Source organism: Thalassophryne amazonica, chromosome 12 (assembly GCF_902500255.1).
Source record: "Thalassophryne amazonica chromosome 12, fThaAma1.1, whole genome shotgun sequence".
Classification (NCBI taxonomy): Eukaryota; Metazoa; Chordata; class Actinopteri; order Batrachoidiformes; family Batrachoididae; genus Thalassophryne; species Thalassophryne amazonica.
This window is the reverse complement of record NC_047114.1, coordinates 35,269,383-35,297,250: the sequence shown is the minus strand read 5'-3', so window position 1 is coordinate 35,297,250 and position 27,868 is coordinate 35,269,383. Positions and strand designations below refer to the sequence as shown.

Genomic DNA, 27,868 nt, shown 5'->3' with positions numbered 1-27,868 from the left:
TAAAGCCATTGAGCGATGTTCGGCACACGTCTCGAAGCTTCGATTCAAGTGTCACAAGACGGGCGAACATGGCGGATGTTTTGAGTGTGCTTCGGACCTACAACATCCATAAAAAGGAGATCATCGCTAAAGGCGATGAAGTTATATTTGGAGAATTCTCTTGGCCTAAAAATGTCAGGACCAACTACATAATTTGGGGGTAAGTCAGTGCTGATTCCATGTTTAAATGTCTTCGGCCCATCAGCTTACTGTCAGGCTTGTTGCCTGCTAGATGTTAACTTTTTATGTTTTTTTTAGGTTACTTCTGGTTCAGTTAGTTTTCGGTTGAGTCCGTGATATACTTGTATATGAATTTTTTGATAGTCTTGACCGTTCTTTCCTTTTCTTGTTACTTTTTTCCTTTTGTTTTATGTCCTCTTTAAATAAGAATAAAACATTAGCGCGCTGTTTGGCACATGTTTCGATCCAAGTGTTACAAGAGGGGCGAAGATGGCGGATGTGTTGAGTGTGCTTCGTACCTACAACATCCATAAAAAAGAGATTATCGCTAAAGGCGATGAAGTTATATTTGGAGAATTCTCTTGGCCTAAAAATGTCAGGACCAACTATATAATTTGGGGGTAAGTCGGTGCTGACTCGACGTTTCAATGATTTCGGCCTGTAAGCTCAGTCAGGCTTTTTTTTTTTTTTTTTTTTAGCTGCTAGATGCTACAATGCTAACTCCTTATGATCGCTAACCTTTTAGGTTACTTCTGGTTTAGTTAGTTTTAGATTTAGTTCGTGTTACGGTAGCAGTTGCTGGTTCGGTATTTAATCTATGTATGAAGAGTCTATTAAATGTCACCTTGACTATAAATGTTACTGTGCATTGTGGTTAATAACGTCACCACTGCAGAAGGTCCCGTGTTTTGTTCCAACAATGCCCTGTTGTTTCTTTGTGGACTGACTTTACAAGGGTTCCCTGCCTATAGTGTGCAATAACTATTTAAATTAAATTGGGCAGGTGCATAAATTTGGGCACCCTTGTCATTTTATTGATTTGAATAAATTTAACACTAATTATTGGAACACAAAATTGGTTTGGTAAGCTCATTGACCCTTGACCTCCTTACAGAGGTGAATCCAATCATGAGAAAGGGTATTTAAGGTGGCCATTTGCAAATGCTTCCCCTCTTTGCATCTCTTCCAATGAGTGGCAATATGGGAGCCTCTAAACAACTCTCAAATGACCTGAAAACAGATTGTTCAACATCATGGTTTAGGGGAAGGATAAAAAAGCTATGAGATTTCAGCTGTCAGTTTCCACTGTGAGGAACATAGCGAGGAAATGGAAGACTGCAGGCACAGTACTAGTTAAGGCCCGAAGTGGCAGGCCAAGAAAAATCTCAGATAAGCTGAAGTGAGGGATGGTGAGAACAGTCATAATCAACCCACAGACCTGCTCCAAAGACCTACAACATGATCTTGCCGCAGATAGTGTCTCTGTGCATTGTTCAACTATAGAGCGCATTTTGCACAAGGAGGAGTCACTTGAGGTATGCTAAAGCACATTTGGACAAGCCAGCTTCATTTTGGAATCAGGTGCTGTGGACTGGTGAAACTCAAATTGAGTTATTTGGACATAACAAGGGGCAGTAAGCATGGCTGAAAAAGAACACAGCATTCCAAGAAAAACACTTGCTAACTACAGTCAAATTTGGAGGTGGTTCCATCATGCTGTGTGGCCAGTGCAGGTACTGGGAATCTTGTTAAAGTTGAGAGTCACATGGATTCCAGTCAATATCAACAGATTCTTGAGAATAATGTTCAACTATCTGTGACAAAGTTGAAGTTGTGCCAGAGCTGGATCTTTCAACAAGACAATGACCCTAAACCCTGGTCAAAATCTACTAAGGCATTCATGCAGAGGAACAAGTACAATGTTCTGGAATGGCCATCTCAGTCCCCAGACCTGACTATTATTGAAAATCTGCGGTGTGATTTTAAGCAGGCTGTCCATGCTTGGAAACCTTCAAACCTGACTGAACTGGAGATGTTTTGTAAAGAATAGCCCAAAACACCTTCAACCAGAATCCAGACTCTCATTGGAAGCTATAGGAAGTGTTTAGAGGCTGTTATTTCTGCAAAAGGAGGATCTACTAAATATTGATAGGTTTTTTTTTTGGGGGGGGGGGGGGGGGGGTTGCCCAAATTTATGCACCTGCCTAACTTTGTTTAAAGAATCATTCCACACTTTCTGTAAATGCTATAAACTTCATTTCACTTCTCAGATATCACTGTTTATTTACTATATGATGTATTTAACTGAAATTGCTGATCCAAACAACCAATGATTTATAAAGGAAAATCATGGAAATCATCAGGGGTGCCCAAACTTTTGCATACATGTGTGTGTGTGTGTGTGTGTGTGTGTGTGTGTGTGTGTGTGTGTGTGTGTGTGTGTGTCAAAGTAGAGTCTGCGATTTGGTAGAATTGGAGATTCTACCAGTAGAGATGGTGATCGCAGTCTCTACTGGTAGAGTTTCTAATGTGAGAATCTACTGACAGAGTCCCAGTAGAGACTCCCATTGGAAACTCTACTAGTAGAGACTCCGTAGTAGAGTTTCAGTTGATTACAAGTTCTTACTTTCTAACTGTGATCACTTCAGCATGGTGTGGCTCTAATGTGAAGTTGATATGACAGATATCTTTCTAATTTCCACGGTAAGGTATTGCTGTCATTCTTTGTCTAGATATCATCTTGTCATGATAATGAATGGCTTGGTAGAATCTGAGTCTCTACTGGTAGAGTCTCCGATTCTGCCCGTAGAGTCTCTGATTGGAGACTCTAGTAGTACAATTTCCAATCGTAGATTCTGCTTGTAGACTCTCCAATTCTACCAGATCATAGAATTTTGACATATATATTTACCTTTTGTCGTCAGTGTGTTAGTCTGGGACCATGCAGATGAAGCATCTTGTCTAAGGACCCTGACAGGTTGTGTGATAGAAGTCGAATCCAGGCCTACATATTAGGGCTGCCACAACTAGTCGACTAGTCACAACTAGGGCTGCAGCTATCGATTATTTTAGTAATCAAGTATTCTAGCGATTAATCGAGTAATCGGATAAAAAAAGTATTTATGCATTTTTAAACAACATCAATAGTCCAGGGTTCTCCCTAAGCATCAACCTTTTATAAAGGTTGATGGACTGGGTCCCTGCGTGATTTTTTTTTTTTTTTTTTATATCCCTCTTTCTCTGCAATTCAGCAGATGCATTTCAGCTGGAGATTGAACATGCAGCCTCGCAGTCAGTTTTATTATTATTATTATATTTAAGTTACCGTGTTTGTGAAGTGTTGTGTGTTGCCCAAAAAAGCTTAAATGTAAAAGTCAAACACTCAGTGTGAGTCTGAGGGTAACACAGAAGAAAGAGTGGACTTCAGTTGTTTGTCAGTGTAGCCGGGGACAGAGCTGTGACTCGCCCGGTCCGAGAGCCCCTCACACTGGGCAGAGAGAGACAGCAGCCGGCCGCCGGGTCAGTAGTCCCTTTTTAAAAATAGAGACAAACACACTAAGATGATCAGCATGGACCATCTTTCTCTTAAAAGCCTTTATTTTACTCTGTGTGTCACCTTGGAAAGCGGTAGCTATCGTTGTTAGTTTGATTAGCTGTTATGCTCCAGTCTTCTTCTGTTTTTTTTTCCCTGCGGATGTTGTAGCGCCACACAGGCCTGGCATATGTACTACAACGTTAAACAAAGCTTCGAGGCACAGAATTTGCCTCGAACATTTTTTGTAATCGAATTATTCGAGTTACTCGATCAATCGTTTCAGCCCTAGTCACGACTACGTCGGCTATTGAAACCGTTGACAACTAATTTAGTAGTCGACGAGTCGTGTATTTTATTTAAGTCTTTGTTTTTCTCTCAGTTCATAGTTTTAGGCAGCGAGCCGTCCTGCCGTCATTTGGATGTTCAAATTTGGATAAGACGGTCGATTAAAACAGTGGCCATCTTGTTCAAAGCCGTCTAAATTGCGCAGTTTACCGAAGGAGCTGCGTGCGTGCGTGCGTGCGTGCGTGCGTGCGTGCGTGCGTGCGGAGTCAAGTCATTGCAGACTGCGAGGGAGGGAAATTCCTGAATGGAGGCACGGGACGTTACATTCTGCTGAGAACCATCAGTGCACGTGAGACAGCGAGCGCGGAGCAGAGAGAGGATTTTAACCAGAATGAACATGTTAAAAAAATAAAAAATACACAACAAACCCAAACCGTGGAGCTGCGTTTACTTCTTTCTGCACTTTCTCTACTCATGCGGTTCTGATGGCACCATCCTGTTCACACCATGTGTGCATAGTGTACTGAATTTATGAGATCATGAGATGAAATAAACAGTTAAATATCCTTAAAAATGAGAATAAATAAATGAACAGAGCAAAAATTACACAATACACAGGTTAAAAAAAACCCTGCTGTGGAGAAGCTGTGCAGAGACACAGATCACAAAAAGCAGGTGAGAACTCTCAACTTTAACAGCTGTTATTTTAAAAGGTATTTATTTATTCAGTCTTAAGCTTAATGTGTGTTCAAGCACAAAATGTGACTGAGGAGAAAAAAATGACTTTTAAAAATGACTTCACACTAAAATGACCTGAAGTCAGAATAAAAATACAAGCTGCTGATTTTTATTTTTCAAAGTTATTATAAGCTCCAGCTATGTTTTATTCATTTCATAGTGAGTTACCTCTTATTTTATTCTTATTTATACAAAAAATATGGGGAGTCAAATCAGCCTGCATTGTTCTGTTCAGTTTATATCAAAGTTTACCTGCACATGTCTGTGTATTTTTTTCCTTCTTTCTAAGAGTTTGGTGTTTGTATTTGCTCCACAAAGTTTTAAAACACAATAAAATGTTCACACTTTTCTTTAAAGCAGCTCTGTAATTTTAGAAATGCAACAGAAACAACCACAAATCAGAAAAAGTTGGGACTATATGTAAAATGAAGATAAAATAAAAATGTTGCACTATTCCCAGTTTCTCCACTCACAGAAGTCAAAAGTTCTTCCAGAGTTGTGTGTTGATGGCTTCCCTCACTTGTCTCCTTCCAGAATGGACATTTAGTTTTTGAGAACTGCCAACCTGACACAGATTTACTATAAAGTACCACACTGTTTGTATTTCTGAATGATTGATGTAAATGAAGTCTAAGAAATAGTCATTGATTTGGAGGTGTTCATGTTTTCATCCCCTGACGTTTCTCTGAAAATGCTGCAGGCCTTAAATTTAGGAAATTACATATGATCCGACTAGTCGACCAATCGTAAAAATAATCGTTGACTATCAAAATAGTCGTTTGTGGCAGCCCTACTACATATTAGTAATACAGCTCTTACCACACATAAACATGAGTAGTATTTTATACAGTTTATTATGGGAAAATAACCCAACACATCACAAATCTTGGCTATAAATGTAAATACTTATGCCTTTAAAAAAAAAATGAGTGCATTTGTCATATCTTGAATGTCCTACTGAAATTGACACTCATTAGCATGCTTCAGGGGTGATGCACAATAAGGGGGGAGTTAGGGGATTGCTTCTGGCAAAGACTGAAGTGTTTCTCAAATTTAATTTCAACTGTTAGTATCTTTGAAGTAATTCACCTGATTTCAAACCCTTAACTACTTTAGCCATCTTAATGAACATGTAAAGCCTTCCTGATATGAGCACGACTTTGATTCACGCACTAGTACGACCTGTGTCGTGCTGGAGAGTAAACTCGTCTTTAGCTGGTGCAGACAGGACGTGAGAGGGGCGCTGGTGCATGCTGTTGTGCACAGAGAATTTTGAAATGCTCAAAAAATCTCTCACGCATAAATGTGGTGCGATCTAATCGCCAACACGACGTGCATCTTGTCAAGTGGAGTAAAGAAGTGAACAGTGCGAGTGGTGATGTCAGAGGATCGCATCAGAGCGCAGCTCGTCTGAACGATTATAACAAGAAGTTAAATCTGTTACAAACATACTTTAACGGCTCCACACAAGAAGGAAAGAACACACAACTGTTTTACCAAGCCATGACAATGTAAACATGACAAATAATTACCTTTTTAGACAGCTCCAAATGCTTTCTGCAGCTTGTTAGGCATGAACGGCTGAAGCTGGAGTGCTACTCTGTGGTTCAGGAAGTGATTAGAGCTGTTTTCAATGGCCAGTTTGCAGAGAAAATGATTAATCCGGCATGAAATAATTATTTTATATACACAGCGTCCAGCGCAGAGCCCATGGCAGCCGGTAGAACAAAAACCGGCGTCCAGCTGGGAACACAGCGGGTGGGATCATCACAATGACGGGCATGCAAGTGCGTGAATCAGACATGCTTGTGTCAGGGGGCCTTAACTTGCAGCCAATGTGTGTGCTTTCCAAGACTGAGTCTGTTCGCTTCTTTGTGTTTCTACCTACAGAACTGGCAAAGAAGGACAACCCAAAGAGTACTATACTTTGGATTCTATCTTGTTCTTGCTCAACAATGTGCACCTTTCTCATCCATCCTATGTGCGAAGAGCTGCTGTAAGTGCTCTGGAATTAAAATTTCACTGTATTACCAAGGGTGCAAATAATGCTGTTGGTGCTTTTGTATGCGATTGTAATGTAGTCTGCATTAAATTAATCTTATGTTTTGTTTATAGTCATTAAACTTACTAGATTGAATATTAGTGTGTGTATCTATATATCTACAACACCATTTCCAATGAAGTTGGCACGTTGTGTAAAAAGTAAATAAAAACAGTACAATGACTTGCAAATCCTCTTCAACCTATATTCAATTGCATACACCACAAAGACAAGATATTTAATGTTTAAACTGAAACTTTATTGTTTTTGTGCAAATATTTGCATTTTGAAATGGATGCCTGCAACATGTTTCAAAAAAGCTAGGACAGTGGTAACAAAAGACTGGGAAAGTTGATGAATGCTCAAAGAACACCTGTTTGGAACATTCCACAGGTGAACAGGTTAATTGGAAACAGGTGAGTGTCATGATTGGGTATAAAAGGAGCATCCCCAAAAGTCTCAGCCATTCACAAGCAAAGATGGGGTGAGGGTCACCACTTTGTCAACACCTGTGTGAAAAAATAGTCCAACAGTTTAAGACCAATGTTTTTCAACATTCAACTGCAAGGAATTTAGGGATTCCATCATCTACAGTCCATAATATAATCAGAAGATTCAGAGAATCTGAAGAACTTTCTACACGTAAGCAGCAAAGCCGAAAACCAACATTGAATGCCCGTGACCTTCGAAACCCTCAGGCGGCACTGCATTAAAAACCGACATCATTGTGTAAAGGATCTTACCATGTGGGCTCAGGAACACTTCAGAAAACCATTATCAGTTAACACAGTTTGTCGCTACATGTACAAGTGCAAGTTAAAACTCTACTATTCAAAGCAAAAGCCATACATCAACAACATCCAGAAACGCCGCCTCCTTCTCTGGGCCCAAGCTCATTTGAAATGGACAGACGCAAAGTGGAAAAGTGTGCTGTGGTCTGATGAGTCTGTATTTCAATTTTTTTTTTTTTTTTTTTTTTTTTTTTTTTTTTTTTTAACTGTGGGTCTTGTGTCCTCTGGACAAAAGAGGAAAAAGACCATCCAGATTGTTACCTGCGCAAAATTCAAAAGCCATCATCTGTGATGGTATGGGGGTGTGTTAGTGCCCATGGCATGGGCAACTTGCACATCTGTGATGGCACCATCAATGCTGAAAGGTACATCCAAGTTTTGGAGCAACACATGCTGCCATCCAAGCAACGTCTTTTTCAAGGACGTCCCTGCTTATTTCAGCAAGACAATGCCAAGCCACATTCTGCACGTGTTAACAACAGTGTGGCTTCATAGTAAAAGAGTGCCTGCCTGCCTGCAGTCCAAACCTGTCGCCCATTGAAAATGTGTGGTGCATTATGAAGCACAAAATACAACAATGGAGACCCAGCCTGTTGTACAACTGAAGTCGTACATCAAACAAGAATGGGAAAGAATTCCACCTACAAATCTTCAACAATTAGTGTCCTCGGTTCACAAATGCTTATTGAGTGTTGTTAGAAGGAAAGGTGATGTAACACAGTGGTAAACATACAACTGTCCCAGCTTTTTTGAAACATGTTGGAGGCATCTATTTCAAAATGAGAAAATATTTGCACAAAAACAATAAAGTTTATCAGTTTGAACATTAAATATCTTGTCTTTGTGGTGTATTCAATTGAATATAGGTTGACAAGGTTTTGCAGATCATTATATTCTGTTTTTACTCACATTTTACACAACATCCCAACTTCATTGGAATTGGGGTTATAGGACAGATGGGTGGATGCCCCCCACCCCCTTTTCAGGTGGAATGAATTTTTGGTTTGTGTATGTTGTTTACAGACTGAGAACATCCCGGTTGTCAGGAGACCTGATCGAAAGGGCCTGCTGTTATATCTCAATGGTGAAAGTGGTAAGTAATATAGTAGTGGCAGCTTTATGTTGTTTTACTGTGTCTACAGGGTGATGGGGAATTAGTTTCCTCATTCCTGGTAAAGTTAAAAATATGTACCTTCTTTGTGCTTGTTGATACTTGAAGTTTGTCGCTTGTCAGCATTGACTTCATTTGTTTGTTGTAATATTATGTGGGTGGGGAAGACTTACAAATCAAGTTACTACTTTTGTCTGTTTTACAGCTACATCGACAAGTATCGATAGAAGTGCACCCATAGAAATTGGTTTGCAAAGGCCAACACAAGGTGAGTTTTACACAGTAACTGTTCACTGACAATGGGATTGGCAGCTATGTCTTAATATTATTTTATATTGTTAGTGTGGATCATTGATGTTGCCAAGAATGACAGCGAAGTAGCTTATAAAGTGTCGCTTCAGCTTTTAATTGGAAAGGCACTTAATATATATATTTTTCATTTTTCCTCCTCAGTTAAAAGGGCAGCTGATGAGGTATCTTCTGAAGCCAAAAAACCAAGAATTGAGGTAATCTTTTGCACAAAACCTATTTAAGGGACAGAAAACTGACAAATGTATAGCTTGAAAGTATACAAGTAAATTTTCTGTCAAAGCCCCCCTCCCCCCCTTATTGTAGATGACCAATTCATCCTTTAGGCCATAATTTGACTTAAAAAAAAATATCGTCTTTGTCACAAGGTGGTAAAATTCTGGCAGGCAGCAGTGGTCTGCAAAACACTGGCTTGTGCCTTTTTAAAAAACTAGTTGCTTTCATACCTGAAACAAACTACACAAAATCTAATATTTCACCCACATCCTCTGTTACAACATAACTCTACTCCTTTTTGTGAACTAATGATTTCCCTGGATTTAATGCTGTGGTGATTTGAATATTCCTCCATTGACCAAATGACTTAAATATTTGTGGCACCAAAATGATTAATTTTCTGCTCCATTTTAGGTAAAAACATGAGTAAAATATATATATTTTTAAATTTTGCCTTTTATGTACTTTAAAACTATGTTGTGAGTAAATCTATACATCAGTATCATCATAGCATATTCAATTGTCAGATGATTGTATGTAAAAATGTAATATGTAATGTAAAAATGTATTTATTAACACATTCTTTGGTCTATATAAACATTCATTAAGCTCACATTATCCAAATACAGCTAACTCCGTGTTGTTTGGAATTTACATGTATGAGAACTCCTGAATTGGTTTGCTTTTTTTTTTTTTTTTTTTTTTTTTTTTTTATCTAAAGGATGAGGAGCGAGTTCGTCTGGACAAGGAGCGCTTGGCTGCTCGTCTTGAAAGCCACAAAGAAGGCATTGTACAGACTGACCAGATCAGGTATGATGGATGCTTTCAGTGTCTTTGTATGTAAAATAAATTATCCCACCACTTACTGAATTGGGATTTAATTCATATCGGTTTCAATACGGGCTGATCAATATTAAACAATTTTTTCACCGTTTATTGATGCATAGAAATTCCTTTTAGCAATGTGCTAATGAAATGACCCCCAAAAATTCTTCTTCAGATCACTCTCTGAGGCCATGTCTGTTGAGAAAATTGCAGCCATTAAAGCAAAGATTATGGCCAAGAAACGTTCCACCATCAAAACAGACCTGGATGATGACATAACCCTGAAGCAGAGAAGCTTTGTAGACGCAGAGGTTGATGTGACCAGAGATATTGTCAGCAGAGAGAGGGTCTGGAGAACTCGGACAACCATACTCCAAAGCACTGGAAAGGTTATACATTTCACAAACTGTCAAACTGTTGCATGATTTGCTTTGGACATTATTTTTTATTTTTAAATTTTATTGTAAAGGGGTGTTGGGCGGGGGAGGAATCGATTATGTCAGAATTGCAGTTCTTATCCTTAAAGATTGAGAGCTGTCAAAAAATTCTATATATATATTCAATTCAATTTCAATTCAATTTTATTTATATAGCGCCAAATCACAACAAACAGTTGCCCCAAGGCGCTTTATATTGTAAGGCAAGGCCATACAATAATTACATAAAAACCCCAAAGGTCAAAACGACCCCCTGTGAGCAAGCACTTGGCGACAGTGGGAAGGAAAAACTCCCTTTTAACAGGAAGAAACCTCCAGCAGAACCAGGCTCAGGGAGGGGCAGTCTTCTGCTGGGACTGGTTGGGGCTGAGGGAGAGAACCAGGAAAAAGACATGCTGTGGATGGGAGCAGAGATCAATCACTAATGATTAAATGCAGAGTGGTGCATACAGAGCAAAAAGAGAAAGAAACACTCAGTGCATCATGGGAACTCCCCAGCAGTCTAAGTCTATAGCAGCATAACTAAGGGATGGTTCAGGGTCACCTGATCCAGCCCTAACTATAAGCTTTAGCAAAAAGGAAAGTTTTAAGCCTAATCTTAAAAGTAGAGAGGGTGTCTGTCTCCCTGATCCGAATTGGGAGCTGGTTCCACAGGAGAGGAGCCTGAAAACTGAAGGCTCTGCCTCCCATTCTACTCTTACAAAACCTAGGAACTACAAGTAAGCCTGCAGTCTGAGAGCGAAGCGCTCTATTGGGGTGATATGGTACTATGAGGTCCCTAAGATAAGAAGGGATCTGATTATTCAAAACCTTATAAGTAAGAAGAAGAATTTTAAATTCTATTCTAGAATTAACAGGAAGCCAATGAAGAGAGGCCAATATGGGTGAGATATGCTCTCTCCTTCTAGTCCCCGTCAGTACTCTAGCTGCAGCATTTTGAATTAACTGAAGGCTTTTCAGGGAACTTTTAGGACAACCTGATAATAATGAATTACAATAGTCCAGTCTAGAGGAAATAAATGCATGAATTAGTTTTTCAGCATCACTCTGAGACAAGACCTTTCTAATTTTAGAGATATTGCGTAAATGCAAAAAAGCAGTCTTACATATTTGTTTAATATGCGCTTTGAATGACATATCCTGATCAAAAATGACTCCAAGATTTCTCACAGTATTACTAGAGGTCAGGGTAATGCCATCCAGAGTATGGATCTGGTTAGACACCATGTTTCTAAGATTTGTGGGGCCAAGTACAATAACTTCAGTTTTATCTGAGTTTAAAAGCAGGAAATTAGAGGTCATCCATGTCCTTATGTCTGTAAGACAATCCTGCAGTTTAGCTAATTGGTGTGTGTCCTCTGGCTTCATGGATAGATAAAGCTGGGTATCATCTGCGTAACAATGAAAATTTAAGCAATGCCGTCTAATAATACTGCCTAAGGGAAGCATGTATAAAGTGAATAAAATTGGTCCTAGCACAGAACCTTGTGGAACTCCATAATTAACCTTAGTCTGTGAAGAAGATTCCCCATTTACATGAACAAATTGTAATCTATTAGATAAATATGATTCAAACCACCGCAGCGCAGTGCCTTTAATACCTATGGCATGCTCTAATCTCTGTAATAAAATTTTATGGTCAACAGTATCAAAAGCAGCACTGAGGTCTAACAGAATAAGCACAGAGATGAGTCCACTGTCTGAGGCCATAAGAAGATCATTTGTAACCTTCACTAATGCTGTTTCTGTACTATGATGAATTCTAAAACCTGACAAACTCTTCAAATAGACCATTCCTCTGCAGATGATCAGTTAGCTGTTTTACAACTACCCTTTCAAGAATTTTTGAGAGAAAAGGAAGGTTGGAGATTGGCCTATAATTAGCTAAGATAGCTGGGTCAAGTGATGGCTTTTTAAGTAATGGTTTAATTACTGCCACTTAAAAGCCTGTGGTACATAGCCAACTAATAAAGATAGATTGATCATATTTAAGATCGAAGCATTAAATATTGGTAGGACTTCCTTGAGCAGCCTGGTAGGAATGGGGTCCAATAGACATGTTGATGGTTTGGATGAAGTAACTAATGAAAATAACTCAGACAGAACAATCTGAGAGAAAGAGTCTAACCAAATACCGGCATCACTGAAAGCAGCCAAAGATAACGATACGTCTTTGGGATGGTTATGAGTAATTTTTTCTCTAATAGTTAAAATTTTATTAGCAAAGAAAGTCATGAATTCATTACTAGTTAAAGGAATACTCGGCTCAATAGAGCTCTGACTCTTTGTCAGCCTGGCTACAGTGCTGAAAAGAAACCTGGGGTTGTTCTTATTTTCTTCAATTAGTGATGAGTAGTAAGATGTCCTAGCTTTACGGAGGGCTTTTTTATAGAGCAACAGACTCTTTTTCCAGGCTAAGTGAAGATCTTCTAAATTAGTGAGACGCCATTTCCTCTCCAACGTACGGGTTATCTGCTTTAAGCTGCGAGTTTGTGAGTTATATCACGGAGTCAGGCACTTCTGATTTAAAGCTCTCTTTTTCAGAGGAGCTACAGCATCCAAAGTTGTCTTCAATGAGGATGTAAAACTATTGACGAGATACTCTATCTCACTTACAGAGTTTAGGTAGCTACTCTGCACTGTGTTGGTATATGGCATTAGGGAACATAAAGAAGGAAACATATCCTTAAACCTAGTTACAGTGCTTTCTGAAAGACTTCTAGTGTAATGAAACTTATTCCCCACTGCTGGGTAGTCCATCAGAGTAAATGTAAATGTTATTAAGAAATGATCAGACAGAAGGGAGTTTTCAGGGAATACTGTTAAGTCTTCAATTTCCATACCATAAGTCAGAACAAGATCTAAGATATGATTAAAGTGGTGGGTGGACTCATTTACATTTTGAGCAAAGCCAATTGAGTCTAATAATAGATTAAATGCAGTGTTGAGGCTGTCATTCTCAGCATCTGTGTGGATGTTAAAATCGCCCACTATAATTATCTTATCTGAGCTAAGCACTAAGTCAGGCAAAAGTTCTGAAAATTCACAGAGAAACTCACAGTAACGACCAGGAGGACGATAGATAACAACAAATAAAACTGGTTTTTGGGACTTCCAATTTGGATGGACAAGACTAAGAGTCAAGCTTTCAAATGAATTAAAGCTCTGTCTGTGTTTTTGATTAATTAAGCTGGAATGGAAGATTGCTGCTAATCCTCCGCCTCGGCCAGTGCTACGAACATTCTGGCAGTTAGTGTGACTCGGGGGTGTTGACTGATTTAAACTAACGTATTCATCCTGCTGTAACCAGGTTTCTGTAAGGCAGAATAAATCAATATGTTGATCAATTATTATATCATTTACTAACAGGGACTTAGAAGAGAGAGACCTAATGTTTAATAGACCACATTTAACTGTTTTAGTCTGTGGTGCAGTTGAAGGTGCTATATTATTTTTTCTTTTTGAACTTTTATGCTTAAATAGATTTTTGCTGGTTATTGGTTGTCTGGGAGCAGGCACCGTCTCTACGGGGATGGTGTAATGAGGGGATGGCAGGGGGAGAGAAGCTGCAGAGAGGTGTGTAAGACTACAACTCTGCTTCCTGGTCCCAACCCTGGATAGTCACAGTTTGGAGGATTTAAGAAAATTGGCCAGATTTCTAGAAATGAGAGCTGCTCCATCCAAAGTGGGATGGATGCCGTCTCTCCTAAGAAGACCAGGTTTTCCCCAGAAGCTTTGCCAATTATCTGTGAAACCCACCTCATTTTTTGGACACCACTCAGACAGCCAGCAATTCAAGGAGAACATGCGGCTAAACATGTCACTCCCGGTCCGATTGGGGAGGGGCCCAGAGAAAACTACAGAGTCCGACATTGTTTTTGCAAAGTTACACACCGATTCAATGTTAATTTTAGTGACCTCCGATTGGCGTAACCGGGTGTCATTACTGCCGATGTGAATTACAATCTTACCAAATTTACGCTTAGCCTTAGCCAGCAGTTTCAAATTTCCTTCAGTGTCGCCTGCTCTGGCCCCCGGAAGACAATTGGCTATGGTTGCTGGTGTCGCTAACTTCACATTTCTCAAAACAGAGTCGCCAATAACCAGAGTTTGTTCCTCGGCGGGTGTGTCGCCGAGTGGGGAAAAACGGTTAGAAATGTGAACGGGTTGGCGGTGTACATGGGGCTTCTGTTTAGGGCTACGCTTCCTTCTCACAGTCACCCAGTCGGGCTGCTCGGGATCTGCCAGAGGGAAACTAACGGCGGCTAAGCTACCTTGGTCCGCACCGACTACAAGGGCCTGGCTAGCTGTAGAATTTTCCACGGTGCGGAGCCGAGTCTCCAATTCGCCCAGCCTGGCCTCCAAAGCTACGAATAAGCTGCACTTATTACAAGTACCATTACTACTAAAGGAGGCCGAGGAATAACTAAACATTTCACACCGAGCAGAAAAGTGCGGAAGAGACAGGAGAAGCCGCCATGCTAAACCGGCTAAGAGCTAGTAGCTGCGCTAAGCTAGCGGATTCCTAAAACCACGCAAAGTGAATAACGTGTAAACAATTTAGAGGTGATTCAGCAGAGGGAGTGCTTTAGTTAAGGCACGTGAAGATAACACTGTGAAACAAATCGTTATCTAGGTAACTAGATCAATCTAACTGCGCAGATTAAACAGCTAACAGTTACAGCAAAACACCGCTGTGCTCTGGAACAGGAAGTGATACAATACCGCAGTGAGAGCCAACCACCAGTAGAGGCTCTCATATATATATATATATATATATATATATATATATGAGAGATCCACATTTTATGCCATAATCTTATACCAAAATGGAATAACTCACAACACCCCGTGAAAAGTTTGTTTTTTGTTTGTTTTTTGCAAATTTGTAAAAAATAATAATAACCATGTACATAAGTATTCACATCCTTTGCTCAATACTTTGTTGATGCACCTTTGGCAGCAGTTTCAGCCTCAAGTCTTCTTGAATATGATGCCACAAGTTTGGTGCAATTTTGCTCATTTCTCTTTGTAGCACCTCTCAAGCTCCATCAGGTTGGATGGGGAGCATCAGTGCACAGACATTTTCAGATCTTTCCAGAGGTGTTCAATTAGATTCAGGTCTGGGTTCTGGCTGGATCACTCAAGGACATTCACAGAGTTGTCCTGAAGCCACTTCTTTGATAATCTTGGCTGTGTGCTTAGGGTCATTGTCCTGTTTTCATCCAGGATGTCTCTGTATATTGCTGCATCCATCTGATTGGTGGGTTGCTACAGAGATAGTTGTCCTTCTGGAAGGTTCTCCTTTCTCCACAAAGAAATGCTGGAGCTGTGACAGAGTGACCATTGGGTTCGTGGTCACCTCCTTGACTAAGGCCCTTCTCCCCTGATTGCTCAGTTTAGATGAGCGGCCAGTTCTAGGAAGAGTCCTGGTGGATCTGAACTTCTTCCATTTACAGATGATGGAGGCCTCTGTGCTCATTGGGACCTTCAAAGCAGCAGAAATGTTTCTGTACCTTCCCCTGATTAGTGCCTCAAGACAATCCTGTCTCAGGTCTACAGACAATTCATTTGACTTCATGCTTGATATACCTGAGCCCAGTTTTGAGCTTCATGGCAAAGGCTGTGAATACTTACGTACATGTGATTTATTTATTTTTAATAAATTAGCAAAAATCTTAAAAAAAAAAAAAACGCACACACACAATCCCAAAACTTTAGTTCACATTGTCATTATGGGGTATGTGTAGAATGTTGAAGGGGGGGAAAATGAATTTAATCTTTTTTTGAAATAAGGCTATAAAATGTGGGAAAAAAAAAGTGAAGCACTGTGAATACTTTCTGGATGCAGTGGGTGTGGGCAGAGTTGCTGTCATGCTTCCCCTGCTTCCATACAGCAGTTTACTTTAGCAAGTTAGCCCCACTCATTGGCATGGAGCAGCAACAAATTCAACCCGCTCAGGCAGTGTAAAAGCAAGTGTTTGGGTGAACGTTGGATTCTGTGATATACTGAGTAAGAGAACAAGCTTCATATGACAAATTCTCCCTACTGCATGAAGTCACATCCAGTTCACCGTACGGGGTGTATTATTATTACTTGTATTATTTTGAAAAGATTTACAGTCAGTCGTCCTTCCAGTTGCGCTCTAACTGGGACACCCAGTGTTTAAAAATGCACCCAGTAGATGTAAACAAGACTGAATAAATGAAGTAAAATGCTGAAACTCACCCAGAATCAGGCAGTACTTCTCCTCCTTCAGTTTGTGATAGGTCAGAATTATAACTTAAGTACTGTTCATAATTCTTCTCAGAATTTTGAATTTTAGTCGTGTGTGTGTGTGTGTGAAAACGCTGAAATTCACCACAAATCAGACATGTTCCTAAATTGCATGGTTAGTGCTCAGAAAATATGCACATCATCATAAAGATTTTGGAAGAGTCATAAATTTTGTGTGCTTCTTCATCTGAAGATGCTATCCTTCAGAAACCATTGAAGTATTTACCATAAAATATCTTCTGAAGAAGTCAGTCCATTGTGACCCCAAAGCCAAGAGTCTTTCTTCCCAATTTTCCAATCTAAGATCTCCCTTTTCCTGAAAGTCCTTTGTAATGTTTTGTTGTTGTTTGTTTTGTCTGGAAATTGTTAAAATAATTGTTGTTACCTTTTGCAGAATTTCTCCAAGAACATCTTTGCTATTCTGCAGTCAGTGAAAGCCAGAGAAGAAGGACGAGCACCTGAGCAAAGACCAGCACAGAACACTGCTCAAGTGGTAAGAACATTCTTCTGTGTATGTGCTTAGACATTCTTCACTTTTGTATTTTTATTTTTTGAAGACTTAAACTAATTTGTGTATTATTCCTAAGTTAGAAAATGGTACCTGAACCATATTTTATCATCAAAAAAATGTCAACTGGAAGTGCAGCATTCCAATAGTCCCACAGGTTTTGATTTAAAACTGTTCCTCTGTACAAAAAATACTATGAATATAAAATTGTGTAGGTTTTATACACAAATAGAATAAACAACATCTAAAATATGCTGATATGGGTTCTGTTTTGAGCATTTGTCATTGAAAGAGCACCATGTGAAGCTTTCCTTAATTGCAGGAGTTTGGGTGCTTTCTTTATTTTTCCTTTTGTCCCTGACTGCAGGGACAGTGTTCGAGTCAGCGCAAGTGACAAACATGACAAAACTGAGAACAGCATTCTGAGAATGGGACCATCGTAACTTCAGCAAAACTCTTTATCAAACAAAATGTTATTTTGTGGTTGTTTCACAGCGTTTCAGCTGTAAAGCATATGGACACACACACACACACACACACACACACACAGCTACAAAAGAGTCTTCCTTCTGTCTTTCTGTGACTGACTGTGCAAGTCAAGTGCATGTGTCGTAGAACCTGATCTATATAGATTTTTTGTTGTTGTCGGGAAATAGATTAGTGGGGAGTTAAAAAAAAAAAAAAAAAAACTATGATGAAGAAGATGGATTTTAAATAAAATGTCTGACTGTAGCAACTTCCCTTTAAATTTTCATGCATTAAACAAAAAAATGTTTGCAGTAAAACACACACCTAAAAGCATTACAACCTTTTAGAAAAACTGCCACATCATCATAAAATACAAAGACATTGTAGCAGCTTATGACAAAATTAGAGTGGAAAAATTATTATTGATCTGTGCATATCATGCAGGAAAGGCAAATGGGTTGTATTTGCAATTAAACATCAAAATTGATTGAGTGGGGACTCCTACGTATATATATTATACTCAAAGCAAACACAGTCCACAATTTCCTTGAGGGAGTCTTCCCAGTGGTTTAATAAAGTTCTCTCTAATCTAAACATTTTAATTAAATAAATTTACAAACTATTTACAAATTCATTAATACATTACTGGCTCTCCACTATACTGGTGTCAGGTTCAGGATGTACACTGCCTCTTGCCCAATGACCGCTAGATTGGCTCCATTGTAGCTTTTCTAAAAAGTTGCAGTGTAAGTTGTAGTTTTTGTTTTTGCTGTGAAAATGATTGCGAATTACATCACACCATGATCACATCACCTTCTCTCTATTTAGCTGTTTTTCACCAGTAAGCAAAAGATCCAACTTTCTTGCGACCCTGTTGACTGTTTGTGACAAAACCTTGTTCCGTGACCATCCCTTAATAGCATAATTATTTTAAGAGTACTGCATCCCTCTGAAAGGCATTTTGCAATTTGACTCTTCATTGTCTAGGAATTTAATTATTGCCCATTTTGCCTGACGTTAAGGCACTGCCTCATAATTATGTACGTGTTTATTTATTCATTTTTGTAATTGAGTCTAAGTTTCGAAATCCTTGGGTGGGACAATTTTAAGGTTTTGCGTGTCATATCTTTACACCTTCTTTTTTTTATCACATGTTATTTTCAGGACCCTTCTCTGAGGACCAAGCAGCCTGTTCCAGCTGCCTACAACAGATATGATCAGGAGAGGTTCAAAGGAAAAGAGGGTGAGATTATTTGCAACACAAAGTTGTTGTGACTATAAAGAAATATGTGAGCTTTAGAAATCCTATTATTGGTCAGTTTGTTCATCACAAGACTGTCCGTTATAGGACAGAGCAGTCTCATTTGAACCCTGCGGGATTTGACCACTTATGGGGTTTATTTTCGGCTGCAATCACCAAAGCAGTTGCGAAAAGTGCTTTTTTTTTTTTTTTTTTTTTTCTTTTCGGTTCCCAGTGGAGAAGGGAAGATGAGACCGCAACACGTCCACTTTCCATCGCATTATCACCTTTTCTTTGCATTTTCACTTTGTTTGCTTGTAATTTGCCGGAAGTAGAGAAATTGCGTCATATTTGAACCCTTTAGCACCCACACTCAAACGAGACTGTGCTGCCCAATTGCCTCAAATGAATGAGCACGGTGAGCGCGGCCCACATATTTGCTTGTGCGGGGACTCTGTGACTCTAACGGTGATTCATTGTTTGCAGCAGTATTTTGCCAAGACTGCGCGTGTGTGTGTGTGGAGGCATGATGCCGATCAGGTTGTTGTTTTAGACATTGATTCTGTCATGTTTCACGTGACTCCATCAGCTTTGCATACCCCTATTGTTCCAGTTTATGCTTGTTGGCCTTTCTTGTAGTCAAACAGCTTGTTGTTCCCATGATGAAGAAGATACAGTGCCCAGAGTTATTAAAAAAAATTAAAAAAAAGGCGGGAGCTGCATTTATACAACATTTTTCCATGTGAATTGTAAGCTCAAAACACTTTACAGTGATGCGTCACATTTACCCATTTTCTCTCACTCATACACACTGATGATAGGGTGCTGCCATGTAAGGCACCCACAACACAAAGCCACTGAGTAAAGCAAAACTGCACATTTCAGAGTGGCCTTTTATTGTGGCCAGCCTAAGGCACACCTGTGAGATAAGATGGATTATCTTGGCAAAGGAGAAGTGCTCACTAACACAGATTTGTGAACAATATTTGAGCAAAATGGGTCTGGTCTTTTGTGTATATAGAAAAGGTTTTAGCTCTTTGAGTTCAGCTCATGAAAAATAGGAGCAAAAACAAAAGCATTGTTTATATTTTTGTTCAGTATATGTGCAGTATCCAATCAGATAGTGCCTGAATAACTTTATCAAGTAAAGGTATGGTGGGATAATCCTAGAGAATGTACAACTTCAGGTTTATTTTTGAACACCCACCCTCAATTTTTATTTTTTTTTATTAAAGTGATTAAACACTCACCCTAAATTAAATTAATTTTGTGACCTCATAACATTGTAAACAGCAAAAAGTACTTTTTTCAAGCCTATCCCGGCAGCTAGAGAAGCCTAACAGTGATGTCACACCTGGGCAGTACTTTGATGTGATCATTAGCCATGAATCAGATTGGGCAACACCATGAAAAGTCAGGCCACCAAAAACCCCTCCAAGACCAGAAATTTGTGTGTATGTAAGTGTCTGTAATTTCTGAAAATAATACCCCCCCCCCTTTTTTTTTTTATTATTATTTAGAAACTGAGGGTTTCAAGATCGATACCATGGGTACCTATCACGGCATGACACTGAAGTCTGTGACAGTAAGTTCAAAACTTTCTGATGTTTTCTTGTGAGAGAATTTTTTGGGGGACTCTCAAGTGTTGCTATATTTGTTTCTCCATTTAAAAATTCTAAAATTACATAATAATTGCAGAAACTAAAGTTATTTATTAAACTGATATTTATTTTTACTGATCAGGAACTGCCTTTTCTTGGGCCCCATCCACACTGTGACGAGTTCAGGCATATCCACAAAAGTTTTGTATCCTACCGATGTCTTGCCTGCACGAAACCGATGTTTTCAAAGGCTGAAAATTCTAGTTTTTGAAAATGGGCCCCCGAGTGGACAAATCTGAAAACACCACCTTTGTGGTTTTGTGTGTGTATAAGCAATACACAACTTTTATGAAACTGTCATAGCCAAACCTGTCAGCTGGCTGCAAGATGTCACGTAACAAGAAAGAACGAATGTTTTCCATGAACTTTCTACCAGTGTGCTAGCATCTATTTCTCATAATGGACAGCATGTTGTTGTGGTTGCGAGTCATGTCACAACCACAAGCACATCCTCTCATTGCGTTATCAACCCACAACCACAATGCATCATGAATTGCCTTCTCTTTATTTAGCTGTTTTTAACTGATTAGCAAAGCATGCATAACTGGCACAACATTCCTGTTCTGAATTGGTATGACTGTTTAAAAAAAATAAAAATAAAATAATATATATATATATATATATAAACCAAACGTAAAGTTCAAAGGGGTATATACTTATTATCCCCCCTTCCACTTGTAGACATGTTTTGTTTTAACCTTTCAAAGTTAAATGTTCGTATGACTAGTCTTGCTAGAACATTATAGTTTTCTAGTGTCTGGCTATATGGAAAAGAAACCGAACAATGTCATCCAATTGATTTTGTACACATTTGGGGTCACACTTTGTCTGCAACACAAATGCACAGATATCCACATCTTTGGACAATATTCTAACTTACTGAGATCCAAACAGTTGCCACAACACATTGAGTGCTAACCTGTCCTTGAAATCTGTGTTTTTCAGGAAGGTGCTTCTGCTCGGAAGGCCCAGACACCAGCTCTACAACCAGTCCCTCGTCCAGGTTTGTAACATGTGCACAATTTTACCAAGTGTTGTCTCATACTATCATTGTGGGACCAGATTTCGTTTACTTTATATACATACTAGCGCTTTGTCCGTGGGGATCCACAGGCTCTAGATTGGGTAGTGTTCATAAAATAGGTAGCTGACATTTTTCAAAAGTGGTAATAAATTGTGCAGACTTTCTATAATGAGTTGGAATAGTGTGTGATTCCAGAATGTTTTTAGAACCTAAGACCTGAACAGTTTTTTTTTTTTTTTTTGAAGAACTCGACCCTTTTAATTACGTAATATTTTTAAATGTTAATTTACTGTCTTAATGTATTTGTAAATTTAGGTTCTTGTTATCATATACACACTATTATTGTTACTACTACTACTATCAGTACTATATTATTAATAGTAGTATAATTATTTTTACTTCTATGTTGTCATTTGATTTTTTTTTTTTTTTTTTTTATGGACTAGTCCAGAATTTAAATATCAATGTCCATTGTTCAGTGTTGTTAGCTAATGTATGTAGCTTCCCTAAAAATATTAGTCCTCTCAACGTTCGGCTTTGGCACTGTTCATCCTTGTCGCAAATTACTGATGTATACCAAACGGCAAATGTCAGCTCTCCACAGTTTGTCCATGATCAAAATTGCATGCACACACAGCTGTTTGTCTTTTCAGCATTCTGCTGCAAGCAGATGCTTTAAATTTGACAGACAGTTGCGAAAGACATAAAAAAAAAACACATTTCACACATGGTATCAACATAACACTTAACTAAACTGACTAAACCAGTTGAACTACAAAAACACAATAAATCAATAACACTAACAACACTGTTCAGCTAACATGAACCAAAATAACATTTAAAACCCCAAACATCCATTGTTTATTGGTTTGACAAAATTGCTAATTTCCCTACAAATATTTGTCCTATCAACTTTCGGTTTTTGCAGTATTTATCTTTGACCCAAAATACATAAGCATGCCAAACAGGAAATGTCAGCTCTCCCTGATTTTTGCGTGATCAAAGCCATACACACACATGCCAACAGAGGCTAGTTGGCTATTACAATATAGATGATTTACCGCCCCCTGCTGGTATAGTGTGTGAGTCCATAATGTAGTTAGCAACATCCATTGTTCAATGTTGTTAGGTAATACCTGTAGTTTCTCCAAAAATATTTGTCCTATCATTCCATTTTGGCAGGGTTTATCCTTTACTCAAAATACATAAACATACCAAACGGCAAATGTCAGCTTCCACAGTTTCTCTGTGATCTAAGTTGCACATGTCTGTATATAATAATTGCATTTTTCTTTTCAGTATCACAAGCAAGGCCACCACCAAACCAGAAGAAAGGTAGATTTCCTTCATCCACTAAGAACATATGTGTGCAGCAGTGTTGGTCCTTTGTTGTTTATAAAGTACTTTCAAGACAAAAACCAAGTTAAACATGCTATCCAATGTAAATGAAGATAAATTATTTACTTACATTTGAACAATTGTGAATACAAACCACATCATATACATCGTATGTAACAACTTCAGTTTAATTAAAATCATACACTGATTATAAATGCAGATTATGAACTGCTATTACTTAGCACTGCCCCCAACACACACACACACACACACACACACATATATCCAAGATGCCTAATCTGTTTACATGTTTGTTTGTTCTTGATTTATTTACTTTTTTACTCAACAGGTTCCCGGACACCCATCATCATCATCCCAGCTGCCACCACCTCACTCATCACAATGCTTAATGCTAAAGATCTTCTGCAGGATCTCAAGTAAGTGTTTTTGTATTGTACTTGCTTCTTTCTTCTGTTAATTTGCTCATGTTTTATGGAGCCAACCATTGGAGACACAGAATTTCCAGAACTCTCTCTCTTCTGTGTTAAACTTGAAAGAATGCCGTTCAAGTCAGTTTCCTTCATACTCTGATTACGTTTATACTGAGGATGTAGCACGCACACACAAGGTGTTGTTTGGACATAATTCAGCAACTCAGACCACTAGCAGTGGCCCGCTCCAGGTTAAACCTCTTTGCACGTAAATGTCAGTCACTCAAGGTTACACTGTGCTCCCCACCTGACATGTTAATGAGCCAAGGCACACATCTATTTCCCCCCTGCCAGACGATGGTCTATTGATTTATTTATAAGATGTCTCCGTAATGTGTATACGGACTCTGATCACTCACTGTATTGTGCCAAGCACAGGCAACCTGCCAATCAATCTGCCATCCGCATTTGTTTCACTGTCAAGACACCTCCGCACACACACACACACACACACATATATATATGTGTATATGTATATATGTGTGTATATGTGTATGTATATACACTCAACAAAAATATAAACGCAACACTTTTGGTTTTGCTCCCATTTTGTATGAGATGAACTCAAAGATCTAAAACTTTTTCCACATACACAATATTATTGTGGGCAGTCTAAGGCACACCTGTGCACTAATAATGGTGTCTAATCAGCATCTTGATATGGCACACCTGTGAGGTGGGATGGATTATCTCAGCAAAGAAGTGCTCACTATCACAGATTTAGACTGGTTTGTGAACAATATTTGAGGGAAATGGTGATATTGTGTATCTGGAAAAAGTTTTAGATCTTTGAGTTCATCTCATACGAAATGGGAGCAAAACCAAAGGTGTTGCATTTATATTTTTGTTGAGTGTATGTATGTGTACATTATATATATGTATGTGTGTGTGTGTGTGTATATGTGTGTTTAGTAGCCAAGTTGCCTTTGTGTGCATGTATATGGCTTAGATCTTGCAGAAACTGGGGAGAGTTGACATTTGCCGTTTGGTATGCTTATGTATTTTGGTCAAGGATGAACGCTGAAAAAAACAGAACGTTCATAGGACTAATATTTTTGGAGAAATTAGCAATTTTAGATAACTGGTAAACAATGGATGTTGTGCTGCAATGCACCATGGGAGTTTTGGGGTTTTAAATATTATATTTCATGTTAGTTTAACAGTGCTGTTAGTGTTACGAATTATTCTGTTTTTGTAGTTCAGTTGATTTAGTCAGTTAAGTCTCATGTTGCCGTTACCATGAGTGAGTTAAGTTTCATGTTGCTGGTACCATAACTGAGAAGTGTTTTGCGTTTGTCTTTTGTCTGTCTAAAAAAAATGGAAGCACCTGCTTGTGGCAGAATGCAGAAAAGACAAAAAGCTCTCCCTGTGTGCTTGCAACGTAGATCACAGAGAAGCTGGGGAGAGCTGACATTTGCCATTTGGAAACACTACCCAATCTAGAGCCCGTGGCTCCCCATGGGCAACGTGCTAGTATGTGTCTGTATGTATATGTGTGTATAAATATTTTTTATATAATTAATTTTTTCCCCCTCAGGAAAAAGTGACTTTTTTGATTTGTGATCTTGTCAACTTGTAGGTTTTCAGCTATGTCTGATTCAATTTTTCATGTTCCAACACCAATACAACACTCTTTAGTGGCATAAATTGTCATTTGACCATGGTGACAGCAGGTATTAAAACTAATTTGTTTTGGGGGGTGGGAGGCTTTGTGGCATGTCGTCTGTTTATTGCGATATCTCAAAAACTAACTTTTTTTTTTTTTTTTTAGTAAGGTTGTAATGTGGGTCATTCACATTGACCTCGTCTAAAAATCATATTCATAGATTTGTTCGTTTGGAAATGGTTGCCGTTTTATGCCAAAAACAGCCAGTTTGGGTATTTGGACCCTGTTTTCTCCAAAATTGTTCGATAACTTTTCTTTTAATTTAACAAGGGCACAATATTGGTTATTGACATGGTTCCCTTCCCAAAAATATTTGTGTGGAGATGGCGGCCATTTTTAGGCCGAAAATGGCCATTTTTCCTTGGGCTTTAATTGAGGAACCTGCAACGCCTGTGACACTCTAGTTTAATAGGCCTGCATGCAGTAGTTTCAAGAAGTGAGCACTTGCAAAACATGTGCTGGATCTCATCTGAACGACAGTGAAAATGATGCTGCAGCTTTGCTTATTGAGGTCTGTCTATGACCACCAAGTCGTTTTTTTTTCTTCTCCGAATTTAGTGATAGAAAGTTAAACAACTTCCAAATGTTCACAGCAATGAGACAAGCCTCCTCATATGTGTGTTTATCATCCTTAATGGGCTAATTAAATGAGAAAAGTTGAACATTTTATTTTAACATTCCAGGTTTGTCACATCTGATGACAAAAAGAAACAAGGCATCCCACGTGACAATGAGGTTCTGCTTCATCGACGCAAAGATCAGGTCCAGCCTGGGGGCACAACGCTTGCTGTTACTGTGCCTTACCGTGTCATTGACCAGCCACTCAAACTGGCCCCACAGGATTGGTGAGCATTTTTTTGATATGGCGTTTGATTACCGCACCAACGGGAAACTTTTAACTGGTTGCGTCAGTAATGTGGTAACAAATGCTCACTTAATATAATTGTAAGATAAATGTATGAAATGGAACTTGGTGGATAATTTCAGAATTTTATTTCTAAGGCAGTTTAGACTAATTTTAGAACTTGTTAAAATTCTAAAATTACAGCACCAACAATTGATCAGTCTAATAGAGCAAAATGTCAGGTTTAATTTATTTTTTTTCTCTCACCATGGGTGAACTGCTGTTCTGTTTTTCGTTGCGATCGGTTCTGCATTAACACAACCAGAGGATGTGTGCAGACTTTGATTTAAAATTAAAGTGTAAATATTTTATTAAAACTCACCACAGGTGTGCTGTTCTTGTTTGTTGCATCTCAACTGCACTGTGAGTCAAGAATAACAGTTTGAAAGTGCTCAGGGCTGCTGCACAAACGGGCAGAAGAACTGCTCACCACATCCAGCTCTAATATACTGAAAATAGGAAGATGGGAATACTGGTATGTAAGGCTGGGCGATATGACTTAAAATTCATATCACGATATAAATTGAATCCCTTCACAGTAACAGTATATATCACGATATAAACGTAAGTGTACACATTATAATGGAAGTGTTTCTGAATCGGTCACATAGTCCCTTTGCAAAACTAAATTGATTCAAATAAACAAATAAACATAAACAGATATAATTAATTTTGAGTGCCCGATTCTCTAACTTGTTAGACATGTATTTTTATGTATTGGAATAATCTCACTTCGCCATTCCTGCTTCTGTTCACCAGAAGGCAGTGTTAATTTGTCTACTTTTGGTGGTGTTTTCTCCAGAAAGACACTGCCACATGGTTTGATGTTCCTGATTGGCTCATATCATGGGTTCCACCACTGATAAGCAAGTGGGTTTTTTTTTTTTTTTTTTTTTTCTCCCTCTGCTCTCCTGCCCCAAGATGGAACTCAGCTCAGTTGAGGATATGTGAGACTGTTTACTGCGGCTTTCTGCAAATACGCGAACCAAATATGACCATAAAAATTCACAAAAAAACCCATTGCGGAAATCAGGTTATAGTAGGCCTATTAACATAATTTAAAAACTTGTATAAAGCTTGAAGCATATACTTTTAAAACACATTGAAACAGAGACTGAGATGGTGAATTTAATGGGACAATTGCTTAATTTGGTCATGTGACTTTTACATGAGCAAATTGTCAGTGACTCCAGAGGGTTAAAATAACTGATAATTTTACACTCTTACAAGGAGAAGTTTTATTCTGCTGAGGTGAAGCTGGAGCCTGTGACCAAAACACTGACTGCAGCCTTTTCCAGTCGTTCAGTCATTGAGGAAGATATTGTGATGTCATCAACAAGCATTACCGTGATTGGTTAGTGGAGTCTGAAGCTCTATGGTTGGACAGATTTATACCCTGAACCAAGTATATCGTTTATATCACCCACCCCTACCGTTATGCGTACTAAATATCTTATACAGGTGTGTCGATAATAACATAACCCAACCCCCAAACCATTATATTTATAGTTTTTGGTAATTTTTATGTTTTCCTGTTAATCCATCTGTGATGTTCACACAGTTTCCCATAAACTTTGATTTCAGGGACCGTGTGGTGGCCGTGTTTGTGCAGGGACCTGCTTGGCAGTTTAAGGGCTGGCCCTGGCTGTTGCCTGATGGATCACCTGTAGACATTTTCGCCAAAAGTAAGTGATACTGTCGATAATTAAGTTTGTGGCAGTGGTTCTACAGTTCCCTCCAGTGGTGCCAGAGAACACCCTGTCAACGAGTGTGTATTATGAAGTTCAGACAAGAGCATTCTGGGTGTCTTTTGAGTTGTCTCAGGCCCAGTCCACATTACCTTGTTTTCGTTCCAAGCGCCGGTGTCCCAGACCAATCGGTTCCCCCATAAAAATCAGTCCGCCTGCCTTCACTGCACATGCGTCATTTCGGAGCTCAGCAGCTCATCTGAGACAGTCTTCACCCAAAGCAGTCAATTGGATTAATGTGATTATTAACCATCA

The 27,868-nt window shown here is 38.9% G+C and overlaps 1 protein-coding gene across 1 annotated transcript in view; it reads left to right on the top strand.

The window, feature by feature from the left end:
- Positions 1–457: 457 nt before the first annotated feature.
- Positions 458–27,868, top strand: part of cdc73 (cell division cycle 73, Paf1/RNA polymerase II complex component, homolog (S. cerevisiae)) — a 68,279-nt gene continuing 40,868 nt past the window's right edge. The window contains exons 1-15 of the mRNA XM_034183086.1: positions 458–620; positions 6,449–6,554; positions 8,414–8,483; positions 8,707–8,769; positions 8,955–9,007; positions 9,748–9,836; positions 10,027–10,240; positions 16,960–17,058; positions 18,706–18,784; positions 20,302–20,366; positions 21,388–21,445; positions 22,766–22,801; positions 23,154–23,241; positions 25,645–25,806; positions 27,450–27,550. Coding sequence (XP_034038977.1) covers positions 490–620; positions 6,449–6,554; positions 8,414–8,483; positions 8,707–8,769; positions 8,955–9,007; positions 9,748–9,836; positions 10,027–10,240; positions 16,960–17,058; positions 18,706–18,784; positions 20,302–20,366; positions 21,388–21,445; positions 22,766–22,801; positions 23,154–23,241; positions 25,645–25,806; positions 27,450–27,550 — 1,414 coding nt within the window. The 5' untranslated portion in view covers positions 458–489. The remainder of the gene's footprint in view (positions 621–6,448; positions 6,555–8,413; positions 8,484–8,706; positions 8,770–8,954; positions 9,008–9,747; positions 9,837–10,026; positions 10,241–16,959; positions 17,059–18,705; positions 18,785–20,301; positions 20,367–21,387; positions 21,446–22,765; positions 22,802–23,153; positions 23,242–25,644; positions 25,807–27,449; positions 27,551–27,868) is intronic.